The 15,049-nt window shown below is 39.4% G+C and overlaps 4 protein-coding genes across 4 annotated transcripts; 2 read left to right on the top strand and 2 right to left on the bottom strand.

The window, feature by feature from the left end:
- The first annotated feature begins 1,671 nt into the window (after positions 1–1,671).
- On the top strand, positions 1,672–5,125 carry LOC116200091. Its single transcript, XM_031530783.1, has 4 exons — positions 1,672–2,072; positions 2,542–3,290; positions 3,786–4,214; positions 4,675–5,125. Exons 2-4 carry the CDS (start codon positions 2,546–2,548, stop codon positions 4,851–4,853), a joined length of 1,353 nt encoding a protein of 450 aa, XP_031386643.1. The 5' UTR covers positions 1,672–2,072; positions 2,542–2,545; the 3' UTR covers positions 4,854–5,125.
- A 207-nt stretch (positions 5,126–5,332) lies between these two features.
- LOC116200092 (lipid phosphate phosphatase epsilon 2, chloroplastic) lies at positions 5,333–8,245 on the bottom strand. The gene is made up of 4 exons (XM_031530784.1): positions 7,744–8,245; positions 6,363–6,588; positions 6,043–6,116; positions 5,333–5,678 (listed from the first exon to the last, which is right to left on the bottom strand). Exons 1-4 carry the CDS (start codon positions 8,074–8,076, stop codon positions 5,457–5,459), a joined length of 855 nt encoding a protein of 284 aa, XP_031386644.1. The 5' UTR covers positions 8,077–8,245; the 3' UTR covers positions 5,333–5,456.
- Positions 8,246–9,320: 1,075 nt separating this feature from the next.
- Positions 9,321–12,164, top strand: LOC116199197. Its single transcript, XM_031529485.1, has 3 exons — positions 9,321–9,910; positions 10,064–10,302; positions 11,202–12,164. The coding sequence occupies exons 1-3, from the start codon at positions 9,680–9,682 to the stop codon at positions 11,233–11,235; spliced, it is 504 nt and encodes a 167-aa protein (XP_031385345.1). The 5' UTR covers positions 9,321–9,679; the 3' UTR covers positions 11,236–12,164.
- LOC116200320 (salicylate carboxymethyltransferase-like) lies at positions 11,434–15,049 on the bottom strand. Its single transcript, XM_031531181.1, has 4 exons — positions 14,934–15,049; positions 12,758–13,147; positions 12,191–12,445; positions 11,434–11,811 (listed from the first exon to the last, which is right to left on the bottom strand). Exons 1-4 carry the CDS (start codon positions 15,006–15,008, stop codon positions 11,434–11,436), a joined length of 1,098 nt encoding a protein of 365 aa, XP_031387041.1. The 5' UTR covers positions 15,009–15,049.

Here is a 15,049-nt window from a genome sequence, read left to right as displayed (position 1 = left end):
TAAATTGCACTGATGCCCTTTCGTTACAAATAATTTCACTAATGCCCCCCATCAAACGTAATAAATAGGACAAAGAAATATCAAAGTCGTCATTAGTAGCCAATCTGGATTGGTTCACGTGGTTCAGCACATATTTTTTTAAGAAGAGTCTCGAATTCAAGTCTCGTGAATAAAAAATATTTATCATTGGAAGAGGTTTTTTTTTATGATGAATAAAGCATATAGCTAAAATTAAAAGTTAGAGTCAAAACAAGAGTTCTAAGGTTCGGATACCCATCAAAAGAACAAAGCGAATGAAAATTTGATCTTGCGTCGAAGTGGCTTAGGTCATGTGTAAGGGTATTCTCGGTCCTAGGAATCCAAGAGCAAATCCAATCCGAGAAAGTGTTTAGAGATGCGAAAATATTAGAAACTATACTTCTAATTTCCCATGGAGAAGAATGTGGGTGCAAAATAGCTTCTACTAATAGCAAAGTATCGCAACGTAGCTAGATCTTCGTTAGTCCTCTATTAGCAGCCATGGAAAGGGCAAGGAGCGCTGCTTAAGCCTCAAATTGGATCGGTGAGTCTTCATGTGAGATCTTGAATCAAGATAGTGATGGCAAGTTATTTGTGTGGTGAAGAACTCCAGAAAGACATGATCTGCTGTTATTCTAGGTTGCGTCAGTATTGATAATGTTCTAATAAGGTCCTATAGGTATTTTTGACGGGTCGAGCTGGAGTACTGATGTGGGTGCGTTTTCATCATGAAGCCCTGAATGTCGTCTTCTCATGTTGTGTTCCATGTAGCAATTCTTGATGCTCCTGATAGTTTGATGAAGTTCTGCCTGTTTTCACGGAGCTCTGCAAATCATTGGAAGACATGTATCATTGGAAGAGGTCGAACCCCTTAGTGGATAGACCTAATTTGAACTTAAATTAATCAAATTCATTGGATTTCCAAATGCAAGATTATGCATACAGAAAAAAATAGGGCACTCGTTGTCTTTCTAAATGATTCTTGCATTATCATTATCATCATCCTTTTTACACTAGTTAAGTATATTACACACAGTGTCCATTAGTACATCGATTATTGAGAATACTAATGTCACTAAAATTAACAATGGCTCTCGAAAAATAGAAGTTGACATTATATAAATTTCAAAAAAACTTATTTATATAGAGTCTTCATTGCTAACTAATTGATCCAAGTGGCTCACTAGTGTCCTAAATCTTTACATTGTTTCTTGATATCAAGCTGAAGGAGGAGAAATAGATTCTTTTCTAAGCGCTGAGTCCCTAGTAAGGTAGGAACACTTCTATCCATGATCTATGAAATTCAATCACCACCTCACTTGCATCTTGAATTTGAGAAGCATTCATATTCTATTGTTATAAGTAAAAATATTCCATATTCAATAGTTTGCAAAATGCCTTAAACAAAGATTAGGCTCAGCCAACCAGTATATTGAAAAAAAATGTATAAAGGTGAAGTACTAAGCGAAGTTTTAGCTAGGACCAAAAAGAAAATATGTTTTTTTATTTTTTGCCGGGACTGAATTTTTAATTTCAGAAGGTCAAATCTGGAAATTCATTCAAGAATCTATTCTTTTTCCTTATTAAAAGGTAAGAAATTCAGATAAGAAACATAAGTGGCGAAGCTTCGGAAATTCCCTTTTCCTTTTCCTTTCCCTTTTTTTTTTCCGGGCGATATTCCGATATTTTGAATCTAACTATAGAATTTGAACTATTTGCGGAGACAGAGGGAAACTGTGAGAAAAAAGGAAAATGGGGAGGTCCTGGAGGCGCGAGCAAGCTCAGCCGCAGAAGGCGGCGGTGGAAGCGTCCGTCGCGGTCGTAGCTACACACCTCCGCCCAGATGCCGACACCCGTCTCCCTCTCCCTCTCCCTCTACTCTCCTCCTTCGCCGCCTCCGGTTAGCTCGTCCTGTCCTGCAGAGCCCCCCCACGAATTCTGAGCTGACCCTTTCATCCAGCTCGGGCGTGATTCTCCTCATGTCCTTCCCTGCCTTTCGTCTTGCTCCTCTTGCCTAGGGTTGCTCTGCGTCTTTTCATATCCGCGCCTCTCAGGTATTAGCTCGCTCTTCTGTGTCCCCTTTGTTTGTGAAGCTAGTTTTGCCTGGTGGTGTTGCTTCCGAAACCGTTTTCCTCTTCAGATGCCTGAATTCAATCGGTGTGGTCTATCGAGCTTGGTTTTCTGTTGATCTTCGAAATTCGTTGCTTTGCCTGTTTAAGTTCATGAACGGTGGATTCCTAAGTAATTTTGGCTTTCTGCCAGCAACTGGAATTTGGGAACTCCCCGATTGACTGTCGTATGGATTCGAGTCAATTTGAAAAGAGCAACCATCGGGAAAAGTCTCTGTTTTTCTGGCGGTTTTAGTTCTTGAGCCAAGTCCTCATTTTTAATCGAATAATCGGTGACTAAGGTTGCTGTGATTTCCTGTTTTTCGATATGTTTGTCAGGAAAAAAAGATAGTATCATATTCTTGCTGCTTAAGCTTTCCAGGCGGAAATTCTCATTGATTTCTTGGTTCTGCAGAGCGATGCCAACCTTTACAGCAGTAGCTTTAGATCGGCTGTTAGAACCTAGAGTGTCTGAATCAGTCGGCAGAACAGTTTATAATTCAATGCCTGTGCCAAATTCCTTGCCTCCAATTCCGAAACCAGCTACAAATTCAAAGCTGGAAAGGCGAAGTAGCACATCTGATGTAGAAAGGAAAGTTCAACGGCCTCGAATAACCCCAGCTCTGTATGCCACTCCTGAGGTGACCCCGCTCCCTGATTCGCCTTCCTCGTACTCTCCTTCACCATATGTCATAAATCATAAACGGCGTGGGCCGCGTCTTCTGAAGAGTTACTCTGAAGGTGGGGTATCTACTTCACTGGCTGCTCGTGAAGAAGAGAAGGGCAATCTAAATCGAAACAATGGAGACAATTCTTTAATTGCATCTGCAGATGATGTTGTTGTTAGACATTCAATCTCTGAGCTTGTTAAAGTCAATAATGTGAACGGGGTCAATGACAGTGAAGCTGGAACAAGTCAGACGCCATCGGGGAATATTACATGGGAAGTTGGTATTAGCAGTTTGAATGATGATTTAGTAGGAGAAGCTGATTCTCTTAAGCAGGATCCACCAATCTCTGAGATCTTTGGGGACGGAGATGATTTCTACGATCCACAGGATTCATTGAGTCATGCAAGTAACTCTGAGGAGGACAACAATTTAAGTGCCTCATATAGGTCATCAAAGCAAGCTGCAATTGGGGAGTTTTTCGATGCTTGGGAAGGTATCTTTGTACTTGATATCTGTTTCGTTGCGTTCATATTTGCTTCTGTGGAGATTCTTTTCCCGCTATATTGCTGTAGTTTACTATCTGTGGAAAACCATGGCATATGCTTATTGCAGACATTGCATGAATTATGGAAGATTTGCCAGTATGTTCTTCATGTGATCACTGGGACATTTTCGTTAGTTTAGTTTCTCTGTGTATCACTGATGCTTAGAGCTCCAGTTCATGTCGTTTTTTTCCCATCCTCTCTTTTTAGTTTTGTTCATTTAAATTTTAGCCGTATGGTACTAGAGGTTTGTTGCATCAAATCGAGAAATATGATGGTCCTATGACAATGTTGTTAATAGATATATGCCATTTCTTGAAGTTGGAAACTCTATGCCTATGGTCTATAATATCCAAACAATTTATTAATTTTACAACAGTGTTTCCTTCTTTAATTAGAACATGTTTCATTAGATGAGCTTAATTATATCCATCTTCCATCAACAGAATTGTCCTCTGACAGCGGGCGGCATCCTCTTTCTTTCCATCTTGAAGAGGAATTACGTGAACTTAGATTTAGTTTACTGGTGGAGATAGGGAAGCGGAAGCAAGCAGAGGAATCTCTCGCCAATATGCAGAACCAGTGGCAGAGGATCAAGCAAGAGCTATCTGTTGTCGGACTTACCCTCCCTGCACACCCAAATTTGGAGTGTGAGCAGTTGGCTGTTGATGCTGTGGAAGATTTAAGTGAACAAGTGTTTATTGCTCGATTTGTAGCAGATGCTATTGGGAGGGGAACTGCAAGGGCTGAAGTGGAGACTGATATGGAAGCTCAAATTGAGGCAAAGAATTTTGAGATTGCTCGCTTGGTAGACCGGCTTCATTATTATGAGGCTGTAAATCATGAGATGTCTCATAGGAACCAGGAAGCTATTGGTGAGATTCTATACTCTCTTCCAGCTGACATATATTTTGAAAAGTAAAATTAATGCGACTTAAGGTCTCATTTTGCTATGCTTCTACATTTAATAATAGTGAGATTTTGAGCATACTGTTGAGACCCTGGAAATATTATCTCTGCACCAAAGTTTTTTTTTTTAAAAAAAAAAATCTTGATCTTACACTGGATTTGCTGTCTATTTTGACGAAAGTATAAAGTTGGTTTTGATCTTGAGTTCGAAAAGGTAATAAACAAATTGTTGTTTGGGTTGTGAATTGTCGATGTTGAAGTATTGTCTGGTAGATGGCCTTCATTGACACCTCTCTTCTTATTTCGGCACATTTAATTTGTATATATATGGTCTGATCGACTGCATCATTTTGATGGCGGGCAGATTGCAATTTCTCAAGCTCTCATACATAGAAAATTGACTTTTATTTACCGTGGTTTGTGTAGAGAGAGCAAGAAGGCTCCGGCAAAGAAGGAAATGGAGGAAGAAATGGGTTTGGGGCTCAGTAGCTGCTGCCTTGTCATTGGGCACTGTAGCATTAATATGGTCTTTCATCCCCACAGGAAGAGGATCATCCTCCATAGGCCAACCTCCCGAACTTGAGCATGCCAAAGAAATCGACTGATGAAACTCCGTTCTTTTGTCCGAAGAAACCGAGAAAAGATCTTAATGTAGGAAATATTGGGCCGTGATGTGCCCCATTGTACATACTGATTTGTTTACCTTGCCAGTCAATTGCTTTCCACTGTAAAACTTAGGATTCGCTGTCTCGAGAAAATGATACTAAGATCTCAGGGTGTTGTATTATGTTGATGCGACAAAAGCTGATAAATGGCATATTATCATTAGGAATGATGAGTTTCATAAGCTTTGAGCTCTCATCCGTTCGAGGCAAAATATTCTGCGAAGTACAATTTTTTTTTTTTTGCTGAATTTCTGGGAAGTACATTTTTTTAGCTGAACTTGTCTTCGGATGTGTGTGTTGTTTCCAATTAAATTGGGACCACCAACAACTTGCTCTTACGGTTTGCATCCTTGAGAAATCGTCAGATTTGGCAGCTGTTTAGATTCTGTACGAGATAATTCATTGTTAGCAGTCCTATATGGGCAATAACGAGTGACTTAAAATTTAATGGTTGTGAATTCCCAATCCAATCAATATTCGGTCTTCCTACTTGAAGCTCATATCGGAGCTGAGTGGTAGTGATTAGAAACTGTTCCTGAGAATTTATGTTTCGAACCAATGGCGTATGACATGCAAAATGAAACCTACGGCGAACCCAACAGCACCGACAATAAGAAGAATTCGAACCCACAAGATGGAATTGAATGCTCCTGACACCACGGCAATCCATGACCAATACCACAACCCGCAAAAGACCGAACCCAATACGGCACCCACAACCACTTGACTGATAGTGTGCAGCTGCTGCGAGACCCGTAACCATGACTGCAAAGAGAATGGCAGACCAAACCAGTAAGAACAGATTTGAGTATTCATCAACATTAAGGACCTCCAGACAGATGTACCGCACAAGAAAAGATAGGAAGGATATTGAATAGGGAAGCTTGGAAATTTTCTTTCATCTGTGAAAAGTTTGTTGTCCAGGAAAGATTTTGACGAACCATAAATCAAACTTAAAACACTCCCAACTTATTTGTGAAACTTAGCTGCAATTTGCTAAATGCAATGAAGAGGGAAGGCATTTATTTCACGGCAAGGATTTTTTTGGAATCGGTTTCAACTGTCTTAGCTAGTAGGTAGCTACATGCCAATTCAATCTTTCCAAAACAAAGACGGGACAAATACTCACAAAGTAACCGCCAATTGCTAACAGGAGCACGCCAAGAGTCACGCTGAACCCGTTAACCCCGAGCCATTCGAAAACTGCAGAAAGTGTGTGTGGAAACAAGTAGTCAATTTACTGGGGAAATCGATGCTGCTTAATTTCAGATCAACATGCTCATGCAGAACGCTTGGACCATCAGCTGAAGTTTTCCCTCTATGCAACAACAACTTGATAAATTCTCACAATGGGAACTGGGGATTCAAGTAACTGGCGAAAAAGTTTGTATATAGGCATGGATGCACATCCCATGAAGTGAGAAGGAGGATAGGGGAGAGAGTCATTACTTGATAAAACAGCAAAAACAACCATGAAGAAGAATGACTGCGCATGAGAAGATGGCATGCCGGGATCAGATCTCAGGTTGGAGACAGGCCGTTCTTGGTTTAGTATTCGTTTCAGTACAACTGATAGCATCGCATTAATAACGGACCCCATAGCAGCCCACATAGACTCTGCATCGTGCCTCAATAAGATGACCGTGCTGAAGAGGCCGAAGGCTACCCATTTACTCTGTGAATCAGAGCAAGTAGTGAATCGAATCATAAGCGAGGATAGTAATACTTATGCACAAAAAAAAACCTTCAATGCAGCAAATTCAGATGAACTATGATTCTCGAGATCATGTGAAAATTATTTTTACAGAGGAATTCCTTCAGACATAGGACTGATTTGGGACAACTAGTTCTTTTGCAAGGGCTAAAAATAAAATGAATCATGAACTGCAGCTGCACCAGATCCATGTGACAACCTCCCAGGAGATTCAAAGAAGGTAAAAGTGATACATCACGATTTGTTCAGCTTCTACATATGCTTTTACGAAAACAAACAAGAAGGATTTAGAAAGCGAGAATAAAAAAGGATAGCTGCAGAGACTCAACAAAAGTTGTTCTAACAAATGGGGTTGATCGCGTTGTACGGTATCATTATCGAAGAAGATTCAGGTAATACATGTACTTCAAGAAAAAAACCGTTACCAAGGGCGTATTTGTTTCGACTTAATTAAATAAGTGCTTAAAAGTTAGTTACAAATTAGTGATAAGGGAAAATGAATGGGAGAAGGAGAGAAAGATGAGAGATAGTGTCTAAACTACTTAATCATTAAATCAAAAATTAAAGTAAAAATATGTCACTTAATGAAGTAAGTCATTTTTCATTTATTGGTGCCTTTTTAACTCCTGAAAACACATCTCCTAATCCTTATCAATCCTCTCATCTTCTCATACACTTCTTTTCTTAACTAAGTAAGTCCTTAGTTTTTAAGCACTTAATTTGTCAAACGCCACCTAAGCCTCGAGACACGTACTACAAGAACTTGAGATTCCCGAAATGCAATGAGCCCAGTTAAGTTTTGGACTCGAAACATGTGGGCTAGAACAGAACAGTCACTAGGATGATTCTTTCACGACAGGAACAAATGTCAGGAGTCCGAAACTAGAACCTGCACGTTAATCTATCTCAAAACCTTACAATGCAGTGGCGGCTTCATCGAACAGTCTTTAGCAAGAAATTAAGAAGCAAGGACCAGAACAGGACCCAAATAACCCCAACAACAAGACTACAGCACTGCATTAAACTTCAGCTCTCTTCACGAACACAACAGAACAGTTCCCCACACATACGATGTCAAGAATGTATGAACAGGACAAACGGAGGAAGGTCACGAACCAGCCGATTGAGGGTCGACTCGAGCCCATCGGCCATGAGTTCGGAGTCGGAGCGATTGCTGCTGACAAAAGCTTCCTGCTCGAAAACCCTAATCCCCTCCTCCCCACCAATACCATCCCCGCTGCCGCTCCTGAAAGCAGAGGCCTTTACCATCTTGCTCCGACTCGAGAGTCCCCTCCTACCAGTAAACGGGTCAAACCCACAAAAGTTTGGCCTACTCGGACAAGCAACCCGAGTGCGCTTGTAGGGTCTGAGCTTAGCAGCAGACGCCGCAAGATAACATCTCAAAGTCGTTGGTCGGTGAGTTGTGGGTGACAAAAAGGGGACTGCCATTGCGCTGTCGGTGGATTGAACCCACAGACATTTGATCTGAGAGAGAAGTGATGATAAAGAAGAAGTGATATTCAAAATTTGTCTGGCTGATCATTAAATTGATTAGTTGAGGTAGGTAAATACTAAATCCAAAGAGGGGATTTTTGGCCATCGCCCGATGTTCAAGTTTCAGATCCTTGTCGAACATGGGTTTCCTAATGTACAGCAACAGCACATTTCAAGGACCTTTGGGTACCGTTGCATCAACATCTTAGGGTGGACCCTACGTTCATCCAACGGTGCTGTACCGTTGGTTTGTGGACTCGATGGACGACAGACAAATTTTTATATTATTTCCTTACAGAGAAGTGGGCCCTGAGTTTCTATCCTTACTGGAGGAAATTTTAAATGATCCTGCCTCAAATGATGTGGTGAGGAAAAATTAATAAAAATTATTTAATAAAGAATAATTATGATAATTATTTGAGTGATTAGCACCAAGTCTCTAGTTTCATATATTTTGATTGGAGCTTCCTCACGCCACGTGACGAGATAGGATCACCTAATAAGGAACTCGATGTAAGGTGACTCTCAACTTCTGTACTCTTTAAAAATAAGATTTGAGATCCGACTATTACGAATGGAGGAAACTTTACATTGTAGTGGACAAACTCAAGTTAAAACTTGAATTAGTTACTGTCCGTAAAAAAAGAAAATGTCAACTAAGTTTTTAGTTTTGATAGAAAGGTCAACCGTTCATTTAATTCTTTCTATTTATAGTAGGAAATGTAGGTAATTGGTACTCCCACGTGCAACACGTACACGTGATTAATTTAACAAGTTTTCTTAAGAGTGCAATAGAATAATTTATTTGGATGGATTGCGATCATAAATTCATGGTAATGACCTTCTTGTGTAAACTTAAGCCTACATCGTGCATGATCTGGACCAGTTAATGTTGTTGCAGACAGGGTGTTTCGTAATTGCGGTCCTTGGACACGGTAACTAAAATCGCAAGCTGGCCCTGCTAGTGATTTTAGTTTTATCAAGATATCACTGCAACTGAAATGGAACTCGACCTATCGGATTAATCTTCCTCCATAGGTCCTAAATCCCAGAATATAGTGATGGAAGCTCAAAATAAATATTATTAACTGGTTATCAAGCAACTTGTGTCATGTATAACTTTCAATCACAGTGTCACATTATGAAAGTGAAGTCCAAAGAGTGAGCCGATCTTCCTTTCAAACTCATCGATAGTTATATAGTTTCATGCTGGCCTTCTTGTGAGAGAGACAGTGATGTTGATGAACACGGGCTTCTCCTCCTCCACCATTCAGTCATCGATCAGCCACCTGTAGCGGCGGAACACATCCTCTATGATCCCTTCACCGAAGTGGCTTGTCAGCACTGACTCAGCAACAGCCCTCATGCATCTCGTCACGCTGTATCCTTCTCCCTCTCGGTCGCTGCTCCAGTGACTGACCATATTCCTTATCGTCATTACCGCTCCAACTTGTTCTTGATACCTCCAAACCGTTGATCGAGAAAGTTGAAAAGAGAAAAAGATCATTCAGCTCGATCATTAGTTCACAGCTAGGCAGTGGTTCATGTTTGTGCTACCATGTCAGATTCATGTTTCTTAATTATGATGAGACGTCGGTTACAAGTTTCATTTGAAGTTCTTTCCCCGTACCTCGGAGACCATCTCATCTCATTGAGAGCCGCTGCCAAGAGTTCCCACTCTTCACTCCATGGGTCTTCTGCCCAAGATCGTCGGGATCATCAGTGCTTCCAACACCATCTCCTGTGCACGATGCTTAAGAAATGCCGAGAAATCGTTCTGGAACTGTTGGTAATAAGCATTGATTAAGCTCTGAGGACTAGTGCTTGCCGTGGATATGTTTCCTTTGTTACTCTCTGGTCCCTCAGGAACCTGAAAATAATGTTCATCACTTAATATGGAAATTTCACCTAGCAGGATTAACATTGACATTTTGCACAACAGAATGCCCTGCTCTCTGATCTTGAACTCCAGCGTCCTGTCGCGTTCGTCCTCGTCTGCCTGCCTCATCCTCTTCGGGCTGCTATCGTGGTCCTGCTCCGGCTCTTGTCTTCATTGCTGCAGCTGCCTTCCTCATTGTCGATGCTGCCTTTGCACTCCCTCCTACGGTCGTCATCTTGGCCACTACCCATCCGCAATATCGTCACAGCTGTTGTCGACCATCGCCACTTAGGTCCAACCAGGTGTGTGTGTGTGTCTCCTTTCTTCCTGCTTAAATCCAAAGCTTTCGTTTATTTTTACTTCAAATTGCTGCAATTTCATATTGGAAGGCTCCACCTTTTCTTCTAATTTCTATGTCAAGTCTCGTGATTTTCATCATGGGTACTCCATTTGCTTGTTCTGTTGGTCTCTTTAAATTTCTATGATGCTGAGGCTACTCCAGAGTCTTAAGTTGCTGCGATTTCAGTCCCATTTGGATTAATAATCTCATGTGCCCTTCATTATGCGGATTAGGACAGTTTCACTTGGAACCGACTGCCTGGAACAGTTACTGGATGTCACCCCCTGTTTAGGTTCTTCAATTAGGTATCTGAATCACGTTAAGCTAGACCTATCAGATTCTTAGATTAGCCTGTGGGCAAGGTGTTTTATTTCCAAGTTCAAGTAGTTTCTTTCGTTTTGCTCGATCACGTATTGCAGCCATAGGATGGCATTCAATTGGGTCCCCTTGTTTTGTGCTTGGTCTGCATTTGTTCTTTTTTTTGCTAGGCAAGTGCAGTGCTCTTTCCATTACTCTAGCTCAAAAAGCAGAATTACGTCAGTCTAGCTATTACAACGAAAATATAAATTAACATCAGCCTCAGCAACTAGAGTTCACAACTAGCAAAAAAACAAGAGACAAGGGATATATCCATCTTTAGAGAGCCTTTCTTTGCACCTCAGTAGTGGCTTATATGGTATGCATTTGTTCATTTTATGTTTCAGTCATATATTTATATTTATGATCAGTGATTTGTGGCCATCCTCATTGTGGATCATTCGGCAAACATGTGGATGCATTATAATGTGGATATTTTTCCTTCAGCAATATGTTTAGATAAATAAAAGTAATATTCTTTTTCTATCTATTTGTTGCTTATAGGTGTTTAATGGCATTGCTGGAAAGGAGCATGTAAAGTGAGAACCAATCTTGAGGTACATACGTGATATTCTATTAAATCTATTTTGAGGTACACCATCTTTTTTTTTTTTGGGTTATAAGGTCTGTCCTTTTCTTTATTCCAATGGATTAACTATACCATTAATGGATAACTCGCTTATGACTCTTTGACCGGGTACTGCTTCAACAATATTTTCTCCTCCACCTCCTCTACTCATGCTGGCCTTCTCGTGAGAGAAACAGTGACAGTGATGAACACGGTCTTCTCCTTCGCCATCCGGTCCTCGATCAGCATCCCGTAGCGGTGGAACACATCCTCCATGATCTCTTCACCGAAGTGGCTTATCAGCATGGGCTCGGCGATGGATCTCATGGACCTCGCCACATGGTATCCTTCCCTGTCCTCCCCGTTGCTGCTGCTCCGATGACCATTTAAATTCTTGTTGTTACCACTCCAATTCACCTCTGATGAGACCTCCAAATGGTTGATGAAGAAAGATCGTTCCTTCAAAACCTCTGCCTTGACTTCTGATGGGGAGGGTGTGTACTGCGGGATGTTAAATGCATCCATCTTCTCTTCTTCGATAAGTCCCTGTGGTTTTTTCAACAAAAAAATAGAGATTAGGCATAAGCGTAGTTCGTTCTATTATGTCAGATTCGTGTTTCTTAATTACTTATGTATGTGTCAGTTTCAGATGACTTGACCTTCTTTATATCATTTCGAGTTAGGGTTAAAATCGAAGGCTCATGCAAACCCTACAGTTCCAGAAGGCCGGCTATGATATTAGTTTTTTTTTGTCCTTCTAACTCCAATTTTAAAGAAATTGTTCTCATGGCCAAACGCGACACACACGTCCACACAAATATATATGTATAAACACGTATAAAATGATTTGTAAAGGCTCAATGAGTCTCATTTGTAAACTTAAAAAATATATATATATGCTGGAAGTTTTTGGTTCTCTAGTTACCTCTGAGACCATTTCATTGAGAGCCATGGCCAGAAGCTCCCAAATGCTACAACACTCTGAGCTCGACCGATCCTCGCTTCTTCTTCCCACGAATGTCAGAACCATGCATCCTCCCGGCACAAGCTCCATTGCACGACACTTTAGAAATACTGAGAAATCGTTCTGAAATTGCCGGTAATAAGCATCCATCACACTCTTCGGGCTTGAGCTTGCCATGTATATATTCCCTTTGTTACACTCTATCATCCGGGGAACCTGAAGGCAATTTTAGTGATTATAGGTTATGTTGCGTTATTATCTTTTTCATGAAAATAAAATTTCTAAAGTATTTTGGCAGAGACAGAATACTATCAAATATTTATTAGGGTGGTCCCAAAATACTGTTTAGTCCCGATATTATAATACATGAACATATAGCAACTCTTTTCTTAGAGGTTATACATTCACTGATTTGCTACAAGTCAATTGATGCAGTACATCTACATGTACGTGTACTTCTACAAGATGATAATTGAAATGTGCCGTTAAGGTCATCACGAGATCGAGAGATTGAGCAGTCATCACTACCTGAGAGAGCCATTGGAGTGCCAACGACGAGTGAACAAAATGTAAACTCTTGCAAGGGAAGAGCCGGCCATAAAAGGAGCCAGCAACCCCGGTGAAGAAACATCGGGCCTCCTCCTCCTGCATCTTTGGTAACGCCCTGAAGAGGGCATTGAAGTCGTTTCCTGGTAAGTCATTCAGGTAGAATTGGTACTCGGGAGGCTCATTGTGCCCCATCTTCCTGCACAAATTCTCTACTGCTCCGATAACCTCAGACACTGCAAAAAATGCGGTCGGGCCTGAGGAACACCCCAAGTCCGCGATCGTGAGGGTTGATGGCCATGGTGAGATACTTAAGTAGAGGCCGGTTATGGCTTCCTCCAAGATGGGTCTCGTCATTGATAGCATCTCTAGCTGCACCATAAAAGCCATCATTGTGCCAAAAGGATTGTAGTACTTAAAGATATATATACATAATTTGATCTTTCCATCTTATTCATATATAGGTAATTAAGTGCATACGTAAGAAACAACCGGCAACTTCATTTTTCTCAAACAGTAATTTAACACATATAATAATTTTTTTCGATTATAAGGGAAGACTGTCGAGCCTGATACAAGATTTAATATGTACTAATTATTTTTCAAATCTATAACACATAAGAAAATAGAATCTGCTCATATATTATGCATAAATATTTTAATATAAATAGAATTAAATAATTTTTTAGAATATAGTTAATATGTTACAACTTTTTTACATACAATACATATAATAAATAGGATCACTGAATTATCATTCAGTAAAAAATATAATTTTACTTTTATTCATATTAAATGTACCAATATAAATAGATTTGAAAAAATAAATCTTTCTAGGAATATATTTAATCTATTCTAGAAATATATTTTGTACAATGTGAAACTTCTCGGAACAAAAAAAGAAAAGTGAAACTTATCCTCCTTCACTAATATAATTTTTTTGTGAATACAGTCATGCCCAATATTACTTTTACTTTAAAAATATATATAACTGGTGCTTATTTTTCTTAAATGAGGTATCTGATTAGAATATTATGAATGAAAAAAATTCATGATTGAGATAATTTTACCCCTTAGTGAGGCGACCTAGCTCGAACTAGATTAATATGGGCCTTATTAGCTTTTGAATACTAGTATACGCACCAAAATGTAAATACATATATATATATATATATAATAAGTAATATTTTGAAGTAGTTTTTGCTTAGTTAATTATAGCATATACTTAATCTCGACATTTGTTCTCTTTTTTCCCTGCTTTCGGAGTACACCATGGTACCCGAAAACGCAATGGTCCCAACCAGTTCAAATCTTGTTGACCCATTAAGGGGTAACACTCTCCGAACGTGAATTTTTTTTTATTCACAATACTCGAATCCAAAACCTTATTTGAAATAAACAATCATCAAGAATCACTTCAACATGGATTGATTTTCAAATTTTTTCCCTTGTTTTTGCTATGTGAATACTTCCTTATTTATAAATATTGTGAATATACACATAGTAACTTAAAAAGTATCTATATATATTAATATATTTGTTAATTCACGACCAGTAATCCTTAATTCATAGTAAAGATACTAAAATTTCAAGGGGAAAAAAGAGTAAAGATACTAAAATGAAAATTATTTCAAATAAAATTTTCAATTATAATTTTAAAATTTCGAAAAATATTCTAAATCTACAAATTTAAATAAAATTAGAGTAGGTAAAAAAAATTCATGCATTGTAAAGGTAAATGACTAGTCAATGCCAATATGTTGCAATATCTAATTAGTTTATCTCCCTGTAGTTCACCCAAAAACATAGGGAGAGTATTTTCTTTTCCGGTTATACACTTCTTATGGACTATAGATGAGAATAGATAGGAACTAGAAAAATAAAAGAGTATAGAGTCCGATTGGTTAGAATAAAAGACGACGTCTTAATCCCACGTCGAGGAGGATGCTACTACATCAAATCCTTTTTCTCCATCAAAGTAATTACAATATGAAAACATTAAGGAATTAATGCATTTTTGAGGCGAGGGAAAGAATAATGAAACTATATTATCTCAACGGTGGGGTTATATTAACATACTTGCGTACGTCGATATATGCATGCATATATTATACATACAAATTTATCCATGTGAATGTGTATATGCATACATATATACCTGAACAGAAGAGTTGTCAGCATAGCTTGTTTCTCCAACTCCGCCATTCATGTGAAGCACTTTCATTACTTCCATCTCTCTCTCTCTCTCTCTCTCTCTCTCTCTCTCTGTTGGTA

The sequence above is a fragment of the Punica granatum genome, chromosome 3 (assembly GCF_007655135.1).
Source record: "Punica granatum isolate Tunisia-2019 chromosome 3, ASM765513v2, whole genome shotgun sequence".
Lineage (NCBI taxonomy): Eukaryota > Viridiplantae > Streptophyta > Magnoliopsida > Myrtales > Lythraceae > Punica > Punica granatum.
Note: the sequence above shows the minus strand (reverse complement) of the source record. Positions and strands in the feature narration are given on the sequence as shown.